Raw genomic sequence first — 17,524 nt, forward strand, 5'->3', positions numbered from 1 at the left:
TGAAATGCCAGAACACACTTACAGTCAGTTCAGTTCAATTGCTCAGTTGTGTCCGACTCTTCGTGACCCCGTGAATCACAGCATGCCAGGCCTCCCAGTCTGTCACTAACTCCCAGAGTTCACTCAAACTCATGTCCATCGAGTAGGTGATGCCATCCAGCCATCTCATCCTCTGTCGTCCCCTTCTCCTCCTGCCCCCATCCCTCCCAGCATCAGAGTCTTTTCCAATGAGTCAATTCTTCGCATGAGGTGGCCAAAGTATTGGAGTTTCAGCTTCAGCATCAGTCCTTCCAATGAACACCCAGGAATAATCTCCATTAGGATGGAGTGGTTGGATCTCCTTGCAGTCCAAGGGACTCTCAAGAGTCTTCTCCAACACCACAATTCAAAAGCATCAATCCTTTGGTGCTCTGCTTTCTTTACAGTCCAACTCTCACATCCATATATGACCATTGGAAAAACCATAGCCTTGACTAGACAGACCTTTGTTGGCAAAGTAATATCTCTGCTTTCCAATATGCTATGTAGGTTGGTCACCATCTGCAATGATTTTGGAGCCCCCCAAAATAAAGTCTGACACTGTTTCCACTGTTTCCCTATCTATTTCCATGAAGTGATGGGACCAGATGCCATGGTCTTTACTGGGGTCCAGCCCTGGTTGGATCCAGGAATTCCCTCAGGATGACAGCTTCGGCAAAAGAGTAGCAAAGCGGAGAGATCAGAGGCTTGATCTAACTGGTTTACACAGAGAGCCAGTAAAGTTTGTGACACTGAACTCGCTCTGACCACAGAGGCCACCAGCACCCTCTCAAATCGCAGAAAGTGCCCCACCTTAGCACACCTTCTCGAGTGGGTCTTAGAAGCCCAGGCAAATAAGTGGTCTCAGAGGGCCCCCACGCTCCAATTAGTCATCCTGAAGGAAGAACAGAGAAGAAAAACAGAGAAACGGAAACAAGAATGACACGGGGAGGCCAAGCCTGATGAGCAAGGTCCGTAGCTTTATTTTCAAAAAGAGCTTTTATACCCTAAGTTGTACATAGAAGATAATAGGGGGTGCAAAGTCATGCAAGGTCAGCAGTCCTTGACTCTTATTGAAACCAGGCTTTCTTTCTGCAAACTTATCATATACAAAGGATTTAGGTGATTTACATCATCTTCTGTTCAGCAGATCTGCTAACATTCTTCTTCTGACAAAGGTTAGTCAACCAGAAAAACTTATTTTCTCCAAAGGTGATTTTTATTAAAGTCTGGCGCCACTCCCTGAAAGCACTAGATAGAGTTGCATTCCTATAGGGCAAAAGGTGCAGTGGGGGATAATCAAGGGAAGAATTTATTAACTCAAGGGTCTAAGGTTGTTAACATCAAAGTTGCTACTTATATTTCTATATACCAACTATATTAATCAATACACTCTCAGGGACACAATGAGTGGGTAACGGATATGGAAACTTGGCAGCAACCATTAGCTCAACAAAGAAATCCTCTACTTAGTTTTATTACAACAATTTTAACTCCCTGAGAAGCTCTGCACTGTTAGAATATCTTAAGCTTCCCGTGCCTCTCATGGTTGGGAGGCTGTGAACAATCACATGCGTAGCTGTAAGAGTCCAGAAACCTGTCAGGCAAGTTAGAGAGCTATCCGAGGGATTTGAACTTGAACACACCTATTATACCTTGGAGACTTATTAACTAGAACTCTAAGTTGATTTTCTTACAGAGAAATGTGGTCGGGGATAGCCCTGCACCAATGTCAGAAGAGTTGATGAAAGTCGGAAAATAGTAAAACAGACAGATTCTGGTTTTGGGGTATATGCTCAAGCAGATCCAGGGGGGACCCTTGAGTCCTGACTCACCTTGCCTGTCAGGCCTCTCCCACATGGCCTTGTCATGGGTAGGAACTCCCATGCTGGCTCCCAGCAGGTCTTAGTTTTCTGAATGTTGATCTTTAAGCCAAACTTTTTCAATCTCCTATTTCACTTTCATCAACAGGCTTTTTAGTTACTCTTCACTTTCTGCCATAAGGGTGGTGTCATCTGCATATCTGAGGTTATTGATATTTCTCCTGGAAATCTTGATTCCATCTTGTCCTTCTTCCAGTCCAGCGTGTCTCATGATGTACTCTGCATATAAGTTAAATAAGCAGGGTGACAATATATACCCTTGATGTACTCCTTTTCCTATTTGGAACCAGTCTGTTGGTCCTTCTCCAGTTCTAACTGTTGCTTCCTGACCTGCATACAGGTTTCTCAAGAGGCAGGTCAAGTGGTCTGGTATTCCCATCTCTTTCGGAATTTTCTACAGTTTGTTGTGATCCACACAGTCAAAGGCTTTGGTGTAGTCAATAATGCAGAAATAGATGTTTTTCTGAAACTCTCTTGCTTTTTTGATGATCTAGCAGATGTTGGCAATTTGATCTCTGGTTCCTCTGCCTTTTCTAAAACCAGCTTGAACATCTGGAAGTTCATGGTTAACTTACTGCTGAAGCCTGGCTTGGAGAATTTTGAGCATTACTTTACTAGCGTGTGAGATGAGTGCAATTGTGTGGAAGTTTGAGCCTTCTTTGGCATTATCTTTCTTTGGGATTGGAATGAAAACTGACTTTTTCTAGTCCCGTGGCCACTACTGAGCTTCTAAATTTGCTGGTATATTAAGTTCAGCACTTGCACACCATCATCTTTCAGGACTTGAAATAGCTCAGCTGGAATGCCATCACCTCCACTAGCTTTGTTCATAGTGATGCTTTCTAAGGCCCACTTGACTTCACATTCCAGGATGTCTGGCTTTAGTTGAGTGATCACACCATTGTGTTTATATGGGTCGTGAAGATCTTTTTTGTATAGGTCTTCTGTGTATTCTTGCCATCTCTTCTTAATATCTTTTGCTTCTGTTAGGCCCATACACTCTCTGTCCTTTATTGAGCCCATCATTGTATGAAATCTTCCCTTGGTATCTCTAATTTTCTTGAAGAGATCTCTAGTCTTTCCCATTCTGTTGCTTTCCTCTATTATTTGCATTAATCACTGAGGAAGGTTTTCTTATCTCTCCCTGCTATTCTTTGGAACTCTGCATTCAAATGCTTTTATCTTTCCTTTCCTCCTTTGCTTTTTGCTTCTCTTCTTTTCACAGGTATTTGTAAGGTCTCCTCAGACAGCCATTTTTCTTTTTTGCATTTCTTTTCCATGGGGATGATCTTGATCCCTGTCTCCTATACAATGTCAGAAACCACCGTCCATAGTTCATCAGGCACTCTGTCTATCAGATCTAGGCCCTTAAATCTATTTCTCACTCCCACTGTATAGTCCTCAAATTGTTTTTTTTTTTTTTTGTTGTTGTTGCTGTTCCATACTCACTGGGAGTGGTGGTGGTCATCTGGCACTATTGCTTAGGCAGAAGCAAGCAATATTCAGGCTTCAATTGAAGAAAGTAAGGAAAACCACTAGACCATTAAGCTATGACATAAATCAAATCCCTTATGATTTTACAGTGGAGATGAAAAATAGATTCAAGGGATTATGTCTGGTAGCCTGAAGAACTATGGATGGAAGTTTGTAACATTGTACAGGAAGTGGTGACAAAAACCATCCCCAAGAAAAACAAATGTGAGAAGGCAAAGTGGTTGCCTGAGGAGGCCTTGAAAACAGCTGAGAAAATAAAAGAAGTGAACAGCAAACAAGAAAGGGAAAGATATACCCAATGAAATGTAGACTTCCAGAGAATAGCAAGGAGAGATAATAAAGTCTTCATAAGTGAAAAGTGCAAGAATTAGAGGAAAATAATAAATTGTAAATAGTATAGATCACTTCAGGAAAATTGGAGATACCATAGGGATACTTAATTGAAATATGGGCACAATAAAGGACAGAAAACTCAAAGACCTAACAGAAGCAGATGAGATTAAGAAGAGGTAGCAAGAATGCACAGAAGAACTATACAAAAATGGTCATAATGACCCGGATAGAGATGATATTGGGGTCACTTATGTAAAGCCAGATATTCTAGAGCATGAAGTCAAGTGGGCCTCAGGAAGCATCACTACAAGCAAAGCTAGTGGAGGTGATGGCATTCCAGCTGAGCTGTTTAAAACATCGTAAAGAATGAGGCTGTAACAGTGCTGCATTCAGTATGTCAACAAATTTGGAAAACTCTGCAGTGGCCACAGTGCTGGCAAAGGTCAGTTTTCATTCCAATTCAAAAGAAAGGCAATTCCAAAGAATGTTCATTCTATCATGCAATTGTGCTCATCTCACTTGCTAGCAAGGTAATGCTCAAAATCCTTCAAGCTAAGCTTCATAGTACATGAACTGAGAACTGAGAACTGAGAACTGGTTTGAGGAACCAGAGATCCAATTGCCAGCATCCATTGGACCATATAGAAAGCATGGGAATTCCAGAAAAAAACATCTACATCTGCTTCACTGACTATGCGAAAGCCTTTCACTGTGTGGACCACAATAAACTGTGGAAAATTCTTATGTAAATGGGAGTCCCAGATCACCTTACCTGTCTCCTGAAAGTCTGTATGTAGGTCAAAAAGTGGCAGTTAGAATCAGACACGGAACAACTAAAAGATTTAAAATTGGGAAAGCAGCATGACAAGGTATACATTGTTACTCTGGTTATTGAACTTGTATGTAAGGAAAGATCATCCGATATTCTGGAATGCATAAATCCCAAGATGGAATCAAGATTGCTGGGAGAAATATCAACATCCACAGTTATGAAGATGACACCACACTAATAGCAGAAAGCAAAGAACTAAAGACAAATTGATAAGGAGAAGAGATGAAAAAAGCTGGCTTAAAACTCAACATTCAGAAAACTATTCACAAAAAGATACTCAACATTCACGGCATCCAATCCCACCACTTCATGGCATATAGATGATGGAAAAGTGGAAACAAATTTTATTTTCTTGGATATCAAAATCACTATGGACCTTGATTACGGCCACAAAATTAAAACACACTTGCTTTAGGAAGGAATAAAGGCTATGAAAGAACTGCACAGTTTAATAAAAAGTTTAATAAAACTGCACAGTTTAATAAAAAGCAGATTCTCACTTTGCTGCAGAGGTCTGTAGTGTCAAAGCTATGATTTTTCCAGCAATCATGTACAGATGTAAGATCTGGACCATACAAAAGGGTGAATGCCAAAGAATTGAGCTTTTGAACTGGGGTGCTTGAGAAGATTCTTTAGAGTCCCTTATACAACAAGGAGATCAAACCAGTCAATCTGAAAGGAAATCAAACTCTGACCCCTGCTGTCTTAGCTGAGACATCTACTGAGGGACTCCAGGAGGAAAGAACGGATGCTCCTACTGCAAAAGTTGCCTAACCATGGCAGCTCCAAGCAAATAGTTTGTAGCTCCACCCCTGGAGGAAGGTCAGAAAGGCTGAAGGCTCTGTGTACTCTGGGCCCCCCGATACATGTGTTGCAATCTCCCCAGCAGCATTGGAGGCAAAGGAAGGGGCATTCTTGGCCCTGGAGGAGGAGGATGGCTCAGGGATCCATGGGGCCACCACTTACCAAGTAGGCCTGGAAAGGACAGAGCAGGCATATGTGGCAGAGAGCTGGTGACAGGGGTGTGGCAACAAGAGGGAACCAGCTCTGCATGAAGTACCTCACCCAAAAACCCCTGGAGGAGAAGTCCAGGGATAAGATCATCTGAGATGGGATGAAGAGAGTCTATTTCATTACCCCTTATAATTCCTATGAATGAGGAGATGGTGGAGTTGGTTGGTTATCACAAACTCTTCCATGGCCTAGACCATCCCCCAGTCGCTATCCTTGAGGCTGCCTCTCCCTAGCTTCAGTCATGTAGTTCTGGAGTAAATTGACAATCACATGTGCTTCTGGGTCAGGGCTAGTGACCATGTAAAGCCAGTCATAGGACCCCATGGCCCTGCCAGGTTGCTGATCTAGGGTTGTACATGTGAACTGAGGTGTATCATTCAGGGAACACCCTTGAACTCTGATGGCTCCAAGCTTCTTTCCTTACTAGGAGATGCCTTCAGGATATAAAACCCTAGGGCAGGTAGCTTGGACTCCCTCACTAGGTGTAGAAGCCTCAAGGAAGAAAGTTGTCAGGCTAAGGCCATCAAAGAAGAGGGAAGGGAAACACTGAGGGTGAGAAAGAGAGTACTGATGACTTATGATTTCTTGGGTCCAGTCACTGAGATCTTTGTGTTTGCTCTGAGTCTTGTGTCCTGGATTCCCAGAATCATTTCAATGAGTCTCCCTTTTCCTTGAAGCCAGTTGGAGTAGGGCTTCTCTCAATTTTGATTCAGACTTGGTTCTAGATCCTTCACTGCCAGACACAAACAGAGGCAACCATTTGTTTCAGCACCATTAAGAGTGAAACCCTTTATTCTTTATTGAGAATAGGGTGTGCAGATCACCAAACACAGTTCACCAGCATCCTGGGCAGGAGTGCCCAAAGTGTGAATGAGTGTGTGTTATGAGTGGCCTTACTGATTCTTGAACACTCCAAGCATTTACACTGCCCGTGCCAGGCCAATCCTGTCATTTCCTCGATCAAAGACTGAGAAATACAGCCTCAGGAAGACGTCACCCAGGATCCAGGTCTCTGTAGATGGACTCACAGTGGTCTCTTGAAAGCTGCTATAGCAGCGGCCTCTAGAATCCTGGAGGAGTCAGAGACACACACCAGTCAGCATGAGCCCTTACTGGTGACTCCCCCCAATATCCAGACCCATCACAATCCTTTGTTTTCTTTCCCTCTTTTGGTAAGTATCAAGGGGTTTTCTCAGCATCAGGGGATATGAGAGTTCATCCAAAACCAAAGATGGCCAAGACATGAGGTTGCCATGAGGAAGAGTGTGGTGGAGGGGAGGACTGAGAGTGGAGAAACAGAGGAATTAAAAACAACAAAGTCCTACTGTGGAGCATAAGAAACTATATTCAATATTCAGTGACAAATCACATGAAAAGGAATAGAAAACATATATTTTTATGTGTATAACTGAGTCACATTGCTGTGCAGCAGAATTTAATGCAACACTGAAGATTAGCCACACTTCTGTATAATTTTTTCAAAAAGAACAAGTGTGTCCATAGCTCTCCTCACTCCCTGTTTCTTTCCTTCTGACTCCTGCTCCTTGTTTTCTCTGCAGAGAATGCTGGTTCTCCTCCTGCATCCCCACAATCAATACTTTATTAAAAAACTTTATTTTGTATTTGAGTACAGATGATTAACAATAATCTGAATTTCAGGTGGACAGTAAAGTGACTCAACTGTATGTATCCAAGTATCCTGGTCCCAAAGACACCACTCCCATCCAGGCTGTCATATAACTGAGCAGAGTTCCCGGTGCTACACAGTAACTCATTGTTGGTTATCCATCTTAAATAGAGCAGTGCCCACAACACGTTCCTGAAGACTTAACTCAGGAATGCTGTGAAGCCTCCTTCAGCCCACAGTCACCCTCTTTGGCCACTCCAGGCTTGGTTGGGTAGCGTACTCTGGTTCCCCATCCCCACTGGTCAGTCTGTAGCCCTCATCACTGCTAGTAAGTCCCCAGTGCCCCAGTGAAGATCACCTTGAGATGCCATTTGCATGGAATACAGTGCAGTTTTGCTTAGAACCAAGCAAGCCTCCATATGGCTCAATGAGTTTCTGGTTTTAGAATTCCTGAAATTCCCTCTTTCCCTCAGAGCATTCTTTGAACCCATCAGCCTGCTCTGAACTCCCGCTGGGAGCTGACATGAAGCCTCCACCCAGTGCTGGGGCTCAGCAGTCACAGTGAAGCCTTTATTCATATTAGCATCCAACCTCCCCACAGATGGGTCGGGTACCCCAACTCACAAAGGGGGCCCCTGGCCGGGGCAGGGTGAAGATGCAGCCAAGAACTAGGCTGACCATGTAATTTATCATTCAAACCAGGAAAACTTTGAGAAGGGAAGGGAGACTGTGAACTTATACTGGGACATCACACTGGGACTGTCCCCAGCCATTCTTCTTGTAACATGGCCTATTTCAGGGACTGCTAGTGCTGAATTCCATGTTCATGCACCTATGGGTTCAGACTGAATTGAAGCTCTTTGAGCACTGAGGACCTTAGTGTTCCCCTCTCCTTTTGACTCCCGCCATGCCATATGGTGTGGCCTCTCCACATTTATTTCAGGAAGATCAGTGTCCCACACGGCCCTTTATTCTCAAGTGATTGGTTTTGTGGTAGGCACTGGCCCAGCCACAGGACTCAGCAGCATCTGCAATGGTTTATCATGGCCTCCAGAGGGCGCACTCCTCCCAGCAGCAGCCCAAGAGTTCTGCAAGCTCCAGTTTGAGAACCAAACCTCAGTATTTTCCCCTTACCTTGAGGATGTAGGCTCGAGCTGGCACTCGGTAGTTGATACCGTTTATGGTGAAGGTAATAGAGGGCAGGGTATTGACCGCAGAACATGAAACGTAGTACTGTTAGAGAGAGAGGGTGAGAGGTTGGCCCTGGAGTTCCTTGTTGTGTGTGGAGACTGGGAGTGACCCTAGGGCATGACCCTTCACCTTGAAACCCCGTAGAGTGGCGCCGATTAGCTTCTGGATATTATCGACCAGTGTTTTTGGGCCTTTGATCATTGATACCCCAGTGTCAACAACGGCCTCGCAGCCTTCAGAACAAGCAATAACCTTTCTTCTCATGGAGATGCTGAGAGACAAAGGAAGAAAGCGGGCATCAAGGTCACTCTGAGTCTCCCCAGAGTTGTCCCCTTCCCGACTGTCTCCTAAACAGCCCTTCATCTCTTGGCCTCTTTTCCTTTGCTCTCGACACAGCACCTTTCTTGACATCCTCGAATGCAGTACTTGAATACATCAGGATCTTTTGTACCTTGACAGAAGCTAGCTGGTCTTCCTTTCTAGAAGACTCCACGCAACTTTGAGTAGCAAATTTCTTCTCATCTTCCAGATTCCAGCTTTATTGTATTATTTTTGGGAAGTCTTTCCCCTGGGGTTTATCAGTCTCCTGTCTTAGTCACTCTCTGTAGACCCTTCCTCATGTCTGCTGCTGCTACTGCTGCTAACTCACTTCAGTCGTGTCTGAGTCTGTGCGACTTCATACAGGGCAGCCCACCAGGCTCCACCATCCCTGGGATTTTCCAGGCAAGAGTACTGGAGTGAGTTGCCATTGCCTTCTCCTCCTCATATCTAGCATGTACCAAAGTCAGAATTCACTATGTGGGCGAGTCACTTCATGTACATCTGCCTTCTTAAATGTGAGGGCGAGTTTTATTCTCCTTGTCTCCCTCAAGTGCCTGGCACACAGTGGAAGCCCAATGCTTGTCTGTTCAATGAATGAATGAAGACTGAGAAAACAATAAGAAACCTCCAGAGAGCTGTATCTGATGGGGAACAAATAACGGGTTGCACACAGAGTGAAGATGGAGATTCACAGGGGCAGCAGTTTCTCATAATGATGGGAGAGAGGGGCTCCTCTGGGAGAGGGTGTATCCCAGCACTGCTCCTACAACCAGCTCAGACCCTGAGAACCTGGCCAGGAAATACATGTCTAGCCTACAGAAACTCCAAAGGACAGGTCAGCTTTTGTCTGAGGGTATCACACAGAATCCTATCAATTGTGCCTCTTGTCCTCACGTCACTGCTGTATCCCACCTTCCTGATTCTCTGTAATAGCCTCTGTCCCACTGTGTGCCCAAGAACTTGGTGTGTCTTTTTTTTAATTGCTTTCACGTCTTAAGACTGGAGCCAACCTCTCTCCACTGCTGGGTAGCTGCCCCCTAAGAAGACCAGTTTCCCCCATTTTCTCAAGATTGTCCCTGTTTTTAAAATGACATTTATCTGTACTGAGAACTTCCTATGTCCTAGGTAGCCCTGGACAGCTGGTCATCTTATCATAACTCTATTCAGGCTGGAGAAATTCTCCCTGATCCTCTATTCACCACACTGTAGAGTCCTCTAACCATGCTCCCCACCTCAAAGGGCAGTGGGTGCAGCATTCTCTTCGCTGCACAGACCTCTCTGGTGCCTTTTAGGACCCTGGTCAGAGCCATGATCAGAAGGCCTGGGGGTTATAAATCCATGGGTTGTTTGTATATCTCTGTGCTTGTGTGTTTGTTTGTATGTGTGTTTGTATGTGTCTCTGTGTGTGCTTGTGTGTCTCTGACTAGCTATGCATGATTTTATGTGTTGCTGTGTATGTTTATGTGTATCTGCTTGTATGTTTCCATGTGTCTGTGTATCTGTCTGTGTCGTTGTGGGTAGTGTATATGCCTGTGTGACTGTGTGTCTGAGAATACATTTGTGTGTGTCTGCCTGTGTCCACGTACCGAAGTGGGAGCATCACTTGGGCTGACCATCAGAGGGAGAGGCTTACCGGTCCATGTGTACAATCCAGTCACCCGCTTCAATCAATGGTACCCATTTGAGCTCTCCCTTGTAGTAGCGGTGGTCCACCCCACCAAACATCACCACACTGCCCTCCTGCTCGTCTCTGTAGAGAGAAGTGAGGGGGGGGGGGATCCTTGGAGGACAGTAACAGCAGCACTTTCTGAAAGCTGCACTGGTCCACCCATCAAGGCCCTAATAAGATCCCCATGTGCAGGTGCAGAAATCGAGTCTAGGAGAGATTGAGATCCAAACTGAGGTCCGTTACTGGTTAATGAGTTGCACAGAGGAGGTTAGAAGCTGAATCACTTGGCTGGGCTCCACCCACTAAGTCTTCTGAAGACGCCCTGGACGTCCAGGGACCTGAGTGCTCAGACACCCTCAGAGGACGGGGTGCTGAAGTGTTTTGGCTTTCCCGTTGTCCACCTTGTCATTTTTCAGGAAAATCAAGCTCTGGGAGTTCTAAGGGTGTGGGTTCAAGTCACCCAGCATTGGCTCCAATGGCATGTGACCTCTAATGTCAAAAGGTCCCCAAGCTCAGAAGGGACCCCACTTCTGCTCTCTCTTTCTTGAAATGCCTCATATTTTTTGAACAACGGGTCCCACACTTTTGTGTCCCATACTTTCGCTTCTCACTGGGTCCTACAAATTGGGTAGCTGGTCCTGGGCTCCCAGTGAAATGTTAATGAGGAAGGAAAGATATCCACCGTCCTTCTCCTTCCTTCCTTATCAAATTCATAAGCAAATCCTAATGCCTTTTCCTTCAACTTGTTTCCTGTTGCCTTCCATTAGCCTTCCTCCTCACTCACCCCCCTAGACCACACTACTGGTCTTGACCCCAGGAGTAGGGTTGTGTTCCAATAAACCTTTATTTATAAAATCCAGGGGTGAAGCCAGGTAGGGTCTTGGGTCCATAGTTATCCTGGGTTAGATTATCTCTCAGATACTTCATATTCAAGTGTTCTATAAATTTTTGTGCAACTGAAAGAATCCTATAGCTAATTTGGAGAAAGGGATTGCCCATCTCAGACTTACTTGCTCAAATAGAAGGCAAAAACAGGCTCAGAAAAGGCACCTTGATTCTTCAGCTTGTCAAAGATGGGGATGGCTCCAGAGAAGGATATGTTGGGGTAGTTCAAGCCCAAGACGCCATCAAAAGGTATACCCTCAAACCCGGATTCCGTCATGCTTAGACCGAATGGCTGGTCAGTGCTTACAAGGTCCCCAATCTGTGGGAGGGAAGAGTGTCCCCACTTACAGATACGTGAAGTGGGACTAGGACTGCGGTGGGATGCATTGACATTAGATCCTCAAAGAAGAATTGAGGTTGGGCTCTGTCTTTGGTGGCCGACAGATGGTTAGATCAAGCTGGGAGGGGAATTTGGGTTCAATTTGAGAGGCTGTGAATTTTATAACATCTGCCCCTCTGAAAAATACCGCCTGAATGAGTCAAATTGGCCTCTTGGCTTCTCTACAGGTGGAGCAACAGGGGTCAGGCCAGGTCCCATTGGTGCCACCTTATGGACAAAACAATTGAGAGCAAGATAACCTTCTCTTTGGCATTACTGTGACCTAATGACAGGAATGGACTGCATTCTCTGTGATGTACTGTGGATTCTGCATCTGTCCAGGAAGACAGAAGCCAAAAACACAATCTTGCTTCCAAGGCTCTATGAAATTACTGCCTGGGGAAATCACGTTTGGGGATATGTCTAGATTTCTGTGAGTGTGTATGGGAGAGAAAGAGAGAGGGGAACTACTCAAGGATTTTGGGGGAAGCAGGATATAGGTTTATTAGATTCTCAAGGGTCCTCTAGAGTGAGAACTCATTCATCAGGCCCCTTGACTTCTCAGGTCCCCAGTTTCCCATTCTGGATACCTGAAGCACTTGACTGCCCCCAAAGTTCCCAGATCAGTTTTATTCTGTCCCCAAATACCTCACAGCAACTTCAGTCCTGAAAAGCCAGCCTAATTCCACCTTTTACCACATGTGTGCCCTCAGCAAGGTCCTTTCTGTCTGCACCTCAGTTTCCTCATATGTCTCATGAGCTAATCAGAGTAACTGCTTTGTGGAGTTGTTGCAGAATTAAATCAGTTGTCACCTGAAAGTGGTTGGAACAGTCTGTGAATATAAAAGTGGGTGCTTTTTCCCCCTCTTCTCACTCCCAGCAAAATGAACCTTGAACTACGCATGGGCAGAGGAGCTGCAAGTCCACACTTCAAACCACTCTCTGGGTTAGCTAATCTGTTTGCTCATATGTCACCATGGGCACTGCCTCCCCAGAGACATGATCCTGTGGATAAGATGGCCAATATCTATGGGAGTTAGGATAGGAAGGGTCCTGGCAGGTGGTCCTGCATCAGTTTTGTCAGCAGTGGTCACTCCATAGCCACTCCTGACTCAGCATATGTTAAACTGTTACCCGAACTGTGTCATGAGCAACAATTCCTTCCATTGTCCCAGATCCGTATTCAATGCTGAAGGTCTTATTGGTAAGCCGGAATGTGGAAGACTGAAGATGTCTGAACCTAACGTGTTTAGCTGCAGACACAAGATATGAGTGTTATCAGGTGCCAAGGATGGACACAGGGTGGCAGGGCAAGTGAAGGATGGTCCGGGTAGGGGGTGTCTGTACTCACAACAGGCTGGACTGGTGCAAAAGTCGGAGGGAACCCACAAGTCAGATGAGCCTGTGTCAAAGACAACCAGGAATTCCTGAGGGGGTGTTCCAATGGTGATGTTACCCATGTAGAACACCTACAGGGAGAAGGAGGGAGTGGGTTAGTGCAGAACTGGCTACCCTCTATTCCCACACTGCTGCCTCCCTCGGGGTGTCACATATCTCTTGAGATCACTTTCTAACCACTGTGAAGCTCACAGACTTTGGTCACAGAGGTATGTGCATTTGATATATTTGTCCTGTGCTACATTGTATGCAGGATATTGACTCTATGACCAGACATTCAAGTGGTACCTCCTGCATGGGAAGCCCAGAGGCATAACCACTGTGCCTCCAGGGTCCTGGTGCCTTTATTTGAGAAGCTCTGTAGTCTCTTCACACCCAGCCTTAGCACCCGCTTCTCCAGGAGGTCCTTCTTGATCAACCCCAGCCACTCCCTCCAAACTCAGACCACATCCAATCAACACCACACAGGTGACCCTTTCATTTGACATTTATTTACTCTTTGCCTATCTCTCAGGCTGGCATGGGCATTCTTGAAGACAAAGTAAGCCCTTTGTCTAATCTGAAAACAGTAACCACAGTGATTCTTATGGCCATACAAGGAATACAGGTTCACTAACTTTATATTGCTGTCTTTCTTGTGTCTGTGAAAACTGAATTCCTCTGCCTGGGGATTCACAATTGCTCTGCAGTTGGTTCTACCTTTTGATCAGTGATGGTTCACTCTTCATCTGTAACTAACTGGCTCACGTAGTTCAGAAGGAACAATCGCCCTCAAACTAATGACACATCTTTGACACAGAAATGGATATTTACCTGCCACCTGGTAATTGCCAGGCCCAGTCACAAAGACCAACAGTTGAGGATGAGAGTGACTTCTCCTCTGGTGGGGTCCCTGTTTTCCAATGTCTCTGTCTCCTGCAGGAACCCCAACCCCAATATTCCACCTGGCACCTCCAGATGAGCCCCAGTGCTAGGCTAGAGCACCAGGGGGCGCTGTGGAGCACCATCCTCCCAAAATACTCACATCCCTGATGTTTCTCAGCGGGTGAATAGTTAGATTTGAGCCACGAAAAGAAATCTGGGACAGTCTGTAAGCATGCTCCTTCAGGAAATTGTTCAGAATGTTTTTTCCACTGAGGGTTTTTGTCATGGTCTTCACTCTCCTTAGAGGTATTCTTTCACCGAGCATTTGACAAAGAAAACAAAGAAGATGCTAGAATTAGCTGTCAGTGTTAAGGTATAACTGTCATTGTAATGGCCCTGTGTATTTTCTAATCATTTTTATGAGGCACATTATTGTCAGAATTTTATGCATATACCATGGCAAAGACATAGACTTGAATACAGATTCCGTTCTGCATTTTTGGGTAAGCTGTATGACCATGTGGTGTCTCTGTCTCCCCTTCAGTAAAATGGTGGAATGTAACAATACAAACCCTCCAAATAGGATACCTTGGGGATAAGTGAAGTGATGGATATAAGGTACCTGATAAATAGGAAGTCTCAAAAATTACAGCCATTAGCATTTCTTTTGCCATCCCACTCATTCCTTCTCATAGAACCTCAAGGAAGGAGGTAGAAGGGGGACTCTTATCCTCTTTTACAAGGGAGCAATTTGAAATGCAAGAGGTGTCTGAATTGGCTGTGGTCACACTGCTTGTCAAATATAAAACAGTGTATTTTTCTCCAAGTTGAAAGAGAAGAATTTAAAGAAGAATCCAAGATATAGGGAACAAATAAGGGAAATTCAGAAGCTTGAGAAGAAAGTAGGAGCCAAATGAACAATTAAAAGCAAACAACACAAAGAGATATACACTCCCAGTGACTTCCAAAGAGATGGAGAAATAAATGACAGTGATACAGAGATGAAGACATAGGCATAAAAACACTGAAGTAGACAGGGAAAAAAGAGGACATGTTGAATAAAATGTAGAAAAGTGCTATTCCACAGGACCACATCGACATCTGCATAGACTGTGCCCTGAACAGTTGCAAGGAGTTGCATTTTCAATAGGTCATGACATGACTGGACCCCAAGATTGTGCAACCTAAATCTATACCAAGACCTTGGGATCCACAGTTCCTATAGCCAGTTACTTATCAATAAGTAAGATTTGAACTTAAAGACTCTTAGGGAAATACCCCATTCCCTTCTAAACCTGATGGCTGGAAGAATAATCAGATGAAAAGAAAAATCAGAGAAAAAGGAACATGATGTGGCTTACAGTCCCCATACTTACTTGACTACACACTCTGAGAAGGCCACCAGCCCGAGGAGCACAAGCCACTTCATGCTTCTTTCCTGCATCCAAGTACTCAGGGAAGTTTGGGTTCTTAGCATGTAGTGGTGACCGGGAGCTATATATGCTCTGACCTACCCGAGTTTTCCCCTTTAGGCCACTAAAAGATCTGAAAAAACACAAAGCTCTAGATAAAATCTTTACCTTCATCAGTGTCCTTGGTGAGTAGCCTTTGAAGCTTCTCAGAATACAGAGAATTGAACTGTAATCTCTTCCTTGAACCTTGGCTGGAAAATCAAACTAATCTACATGGACATCTAAGAAGACAGGGAACCTTGCCTACATGGAGAAAAAACTGCTAAGAACACCATGAAAATGGATACTAGGGGCCCTGATCGACATTCATGGATTCATGTCATCTTCCTAGCCACTTCATGAGATATGCTTTGCTGTCTTCATTGGAGACGAGATTGCTAGGAGGATAAGTGGTCAAATGGCAAAGTGAAGACTTCAGGGACAGCCCAGGGACATAGAACTGGCTTTAGGTAGTGGGTCTAATGGCAGACATCAAGGCGGGGGGGGGGCACCTATGATGCCAGTCTGCATCAAATATTTATAGCAGAGCAATACTTCAATTGCATCATTTCAGTATTGGAAGAAATGTCATATGCATCCATGAGATATTTTATATCATCCAACAACTGTACAAGGAAGAACTGTGTGCTAGGTTCTGGGTTAAAGGCTTCAAAGACAAAGTTGATCAAGACAGAAGTAGTCTTTAACTTAAGAGAGCTAGAAGTCTAATGCTCACAAACTCATGGCCCCAGGAGGCAGGAAATATGATACTAGGACTAGATGGCCATGTTGGAATCTGGGCAGCACAGGCCTTACCACTAGGAGTAGCCTTTCTTCCACTTCTCCCATGCTGGTAAGCAGGCCAGTTGGACATGTTTTCAAGAGAATCAGAAGTTTGGATATTTATGTACAATCTACTGATTTTAATGTTAGCAACTAATTCCGCATCCCCCGCCCCCCCCCCCCCAAAAAAAAGTGGGAACGAAATATCCACAGCGATGTGTTGGAATCAGCCTTCAGTCTCTGCAATTTTTTGTTTCTGGCCTAGAGTTGGGAGTGCAGTAGGGACAGAGAGGAATTTAATTCATGTTGGTTGATTTAAAAAGGTACTGAATGCATACTAAACATGCTGACTCATTGGAAAATACCCTCATATTAAGAAAGATTGAAGGCAGGAGGAGAAGTGGAAGATAGAGGATGAGATGGTTAGGTGGCATCACCAAGTCTAAGGACATGAGCTTGAGCAAGCTCCGGGAGTTGGTGATGGATAGGGAAGCCTGGCATGCTGCAGTGTATGGCATTGCAAAGAGACGGACACAACTGAAGGACTGAACTGAACTGAACAAATTGAGAACAGAGACTAATAAATCTAATTGCATCAGGTTGTTGACTAGCTACCTATAACAACACATTACTTAAGTGGCTTTTAACTTCAGACTTATGACTCTACATTGAGAGTGGAATATCTTCTAAGGAAAAACAAAAATACTACCCATCAAAAACAAAATGAAAGAAAACCAAAAGAAAAAAAGGAAAGAAATCTGAAACTATATTCAACAATGTCAGTTCAGTTCAGTTGCTCAGTCGTGTCCGACTTTTGTGAGCCCGTGAATGGCAGCACACAAGGCCTCCTTGTCCATCACCAACTCCCGGAGTCCACACATATCCATGTCCATTGAGTTGGTGATACCATCCAACCATCTCATCCTCTGTCATCCCCTCTCCTCCTGCCCTCCATCTTTCCCAACATCAAGGTCTTTTCAAATGAGTCAGCTCTTCGCATCAGGTGGCCAAAGTATTGGAATTTCAGCTTCAACATCAATCCTTCAGTGAACATTCAGGACTGATTTCCTTTAGGATGGACTGGGTGGATCTCCTTGTAGTCCACGGGACACTCAGAGTCTTCTCCAACACCACAGTTCAAAAGCATCAATTCTTCAGGGCTCAGCTTTCTTTATAGTCCAACTTTCACATCTATACACGACCACTGGTAAAGCCATAGCTTTGACTACACAGACCTTTACTGACATAGTAATGTCTCTGCTTTTCAATATGCTGTCTAGATTGATCTCAACTTTCCTTTCAAGATGTCAGTGCCTTTTAATTTCATGGCTGCAATCACCATCTGCAGTGATTTTGGAGCCCAGAAAAATGAAGTCAACCAC

At 44.6% G+C, this 17,524-nt stretch overlaps 1 protein-coding gene across 1 annotated transcript; it reads right to left on the reverse strand.

The window, feature by feature from the left end:
- Positions 1–6,348: 6,348 nt before the first annotated feature.
- Positions 6,349–15,394, reverse strand: LOC102392722 (pregnancy-associated glycoprotein 1). Its single transcript, XM_044943582.2, has 9 exons — positions 15,285–15,394; positions 14,069–14,219; positions 12,998–13,115; positions 12,781–12,899; positions 11,393–11,586; positions 10,347–10,463; positions 8,522–8,663; positions 8,336–8,434; positions 6,349–6,644 (listed from the first exon to the last, which is right to left on the reverse strand). The coding sequence occupies exons 1-9, from the start codon at positions 15,383–15,385 to the stop codon at positions 6,495–6,497; spliced, it is 1,191 nt and encodes a 396-aa protein (XP_044799517.1). The 5' UTR covers positions 15,386–15,394; the 3' UTR covers positions 6,349–6,494.
- Positions 15,395–17,524: the final 2,130 nt, after the last annotated feature.

The sequence above is a fragment of the Bubalus bubalis genome, chromosome 5 (assembly GCF_019923935.1).
Source record: "Bubalus bubalis isolate 160015118507 breed Murrah chromosome 5, NDDB_SH_1, whole genome shotgun sequence".
NCBI lineage: Eukaryota > Metazoa > Chordata > Mammalia > Artiodactyla > Bovidae > Bubalus > Bubalus bubalis.

Bases quoted from the DNA above. Each gene is read 5' to 3' on its own strand.
- LOC102392722 (XM_044943582.2), bottom strand. From the start codon at position 15,385: ATGCTAAGAACCCAAACTTCCCTGAGTACTTGGATGCAGGAAAGAAGC. The intron at 13,116-14,068 runs GTGAGTATTTTG...TTCTCCCTGTAG, and splicing joins CGCTGAGAAACATCAGGGAT to GTGTTCTACATGGGTAACAT. The intron at 12,900-12,997 runs GTGAGTACAGAC...TTGTGTCTGCAG, and splicing joins TTGCACCAGTCCAGCCTGTT to CTAAACACGTTAGGTTCAGA.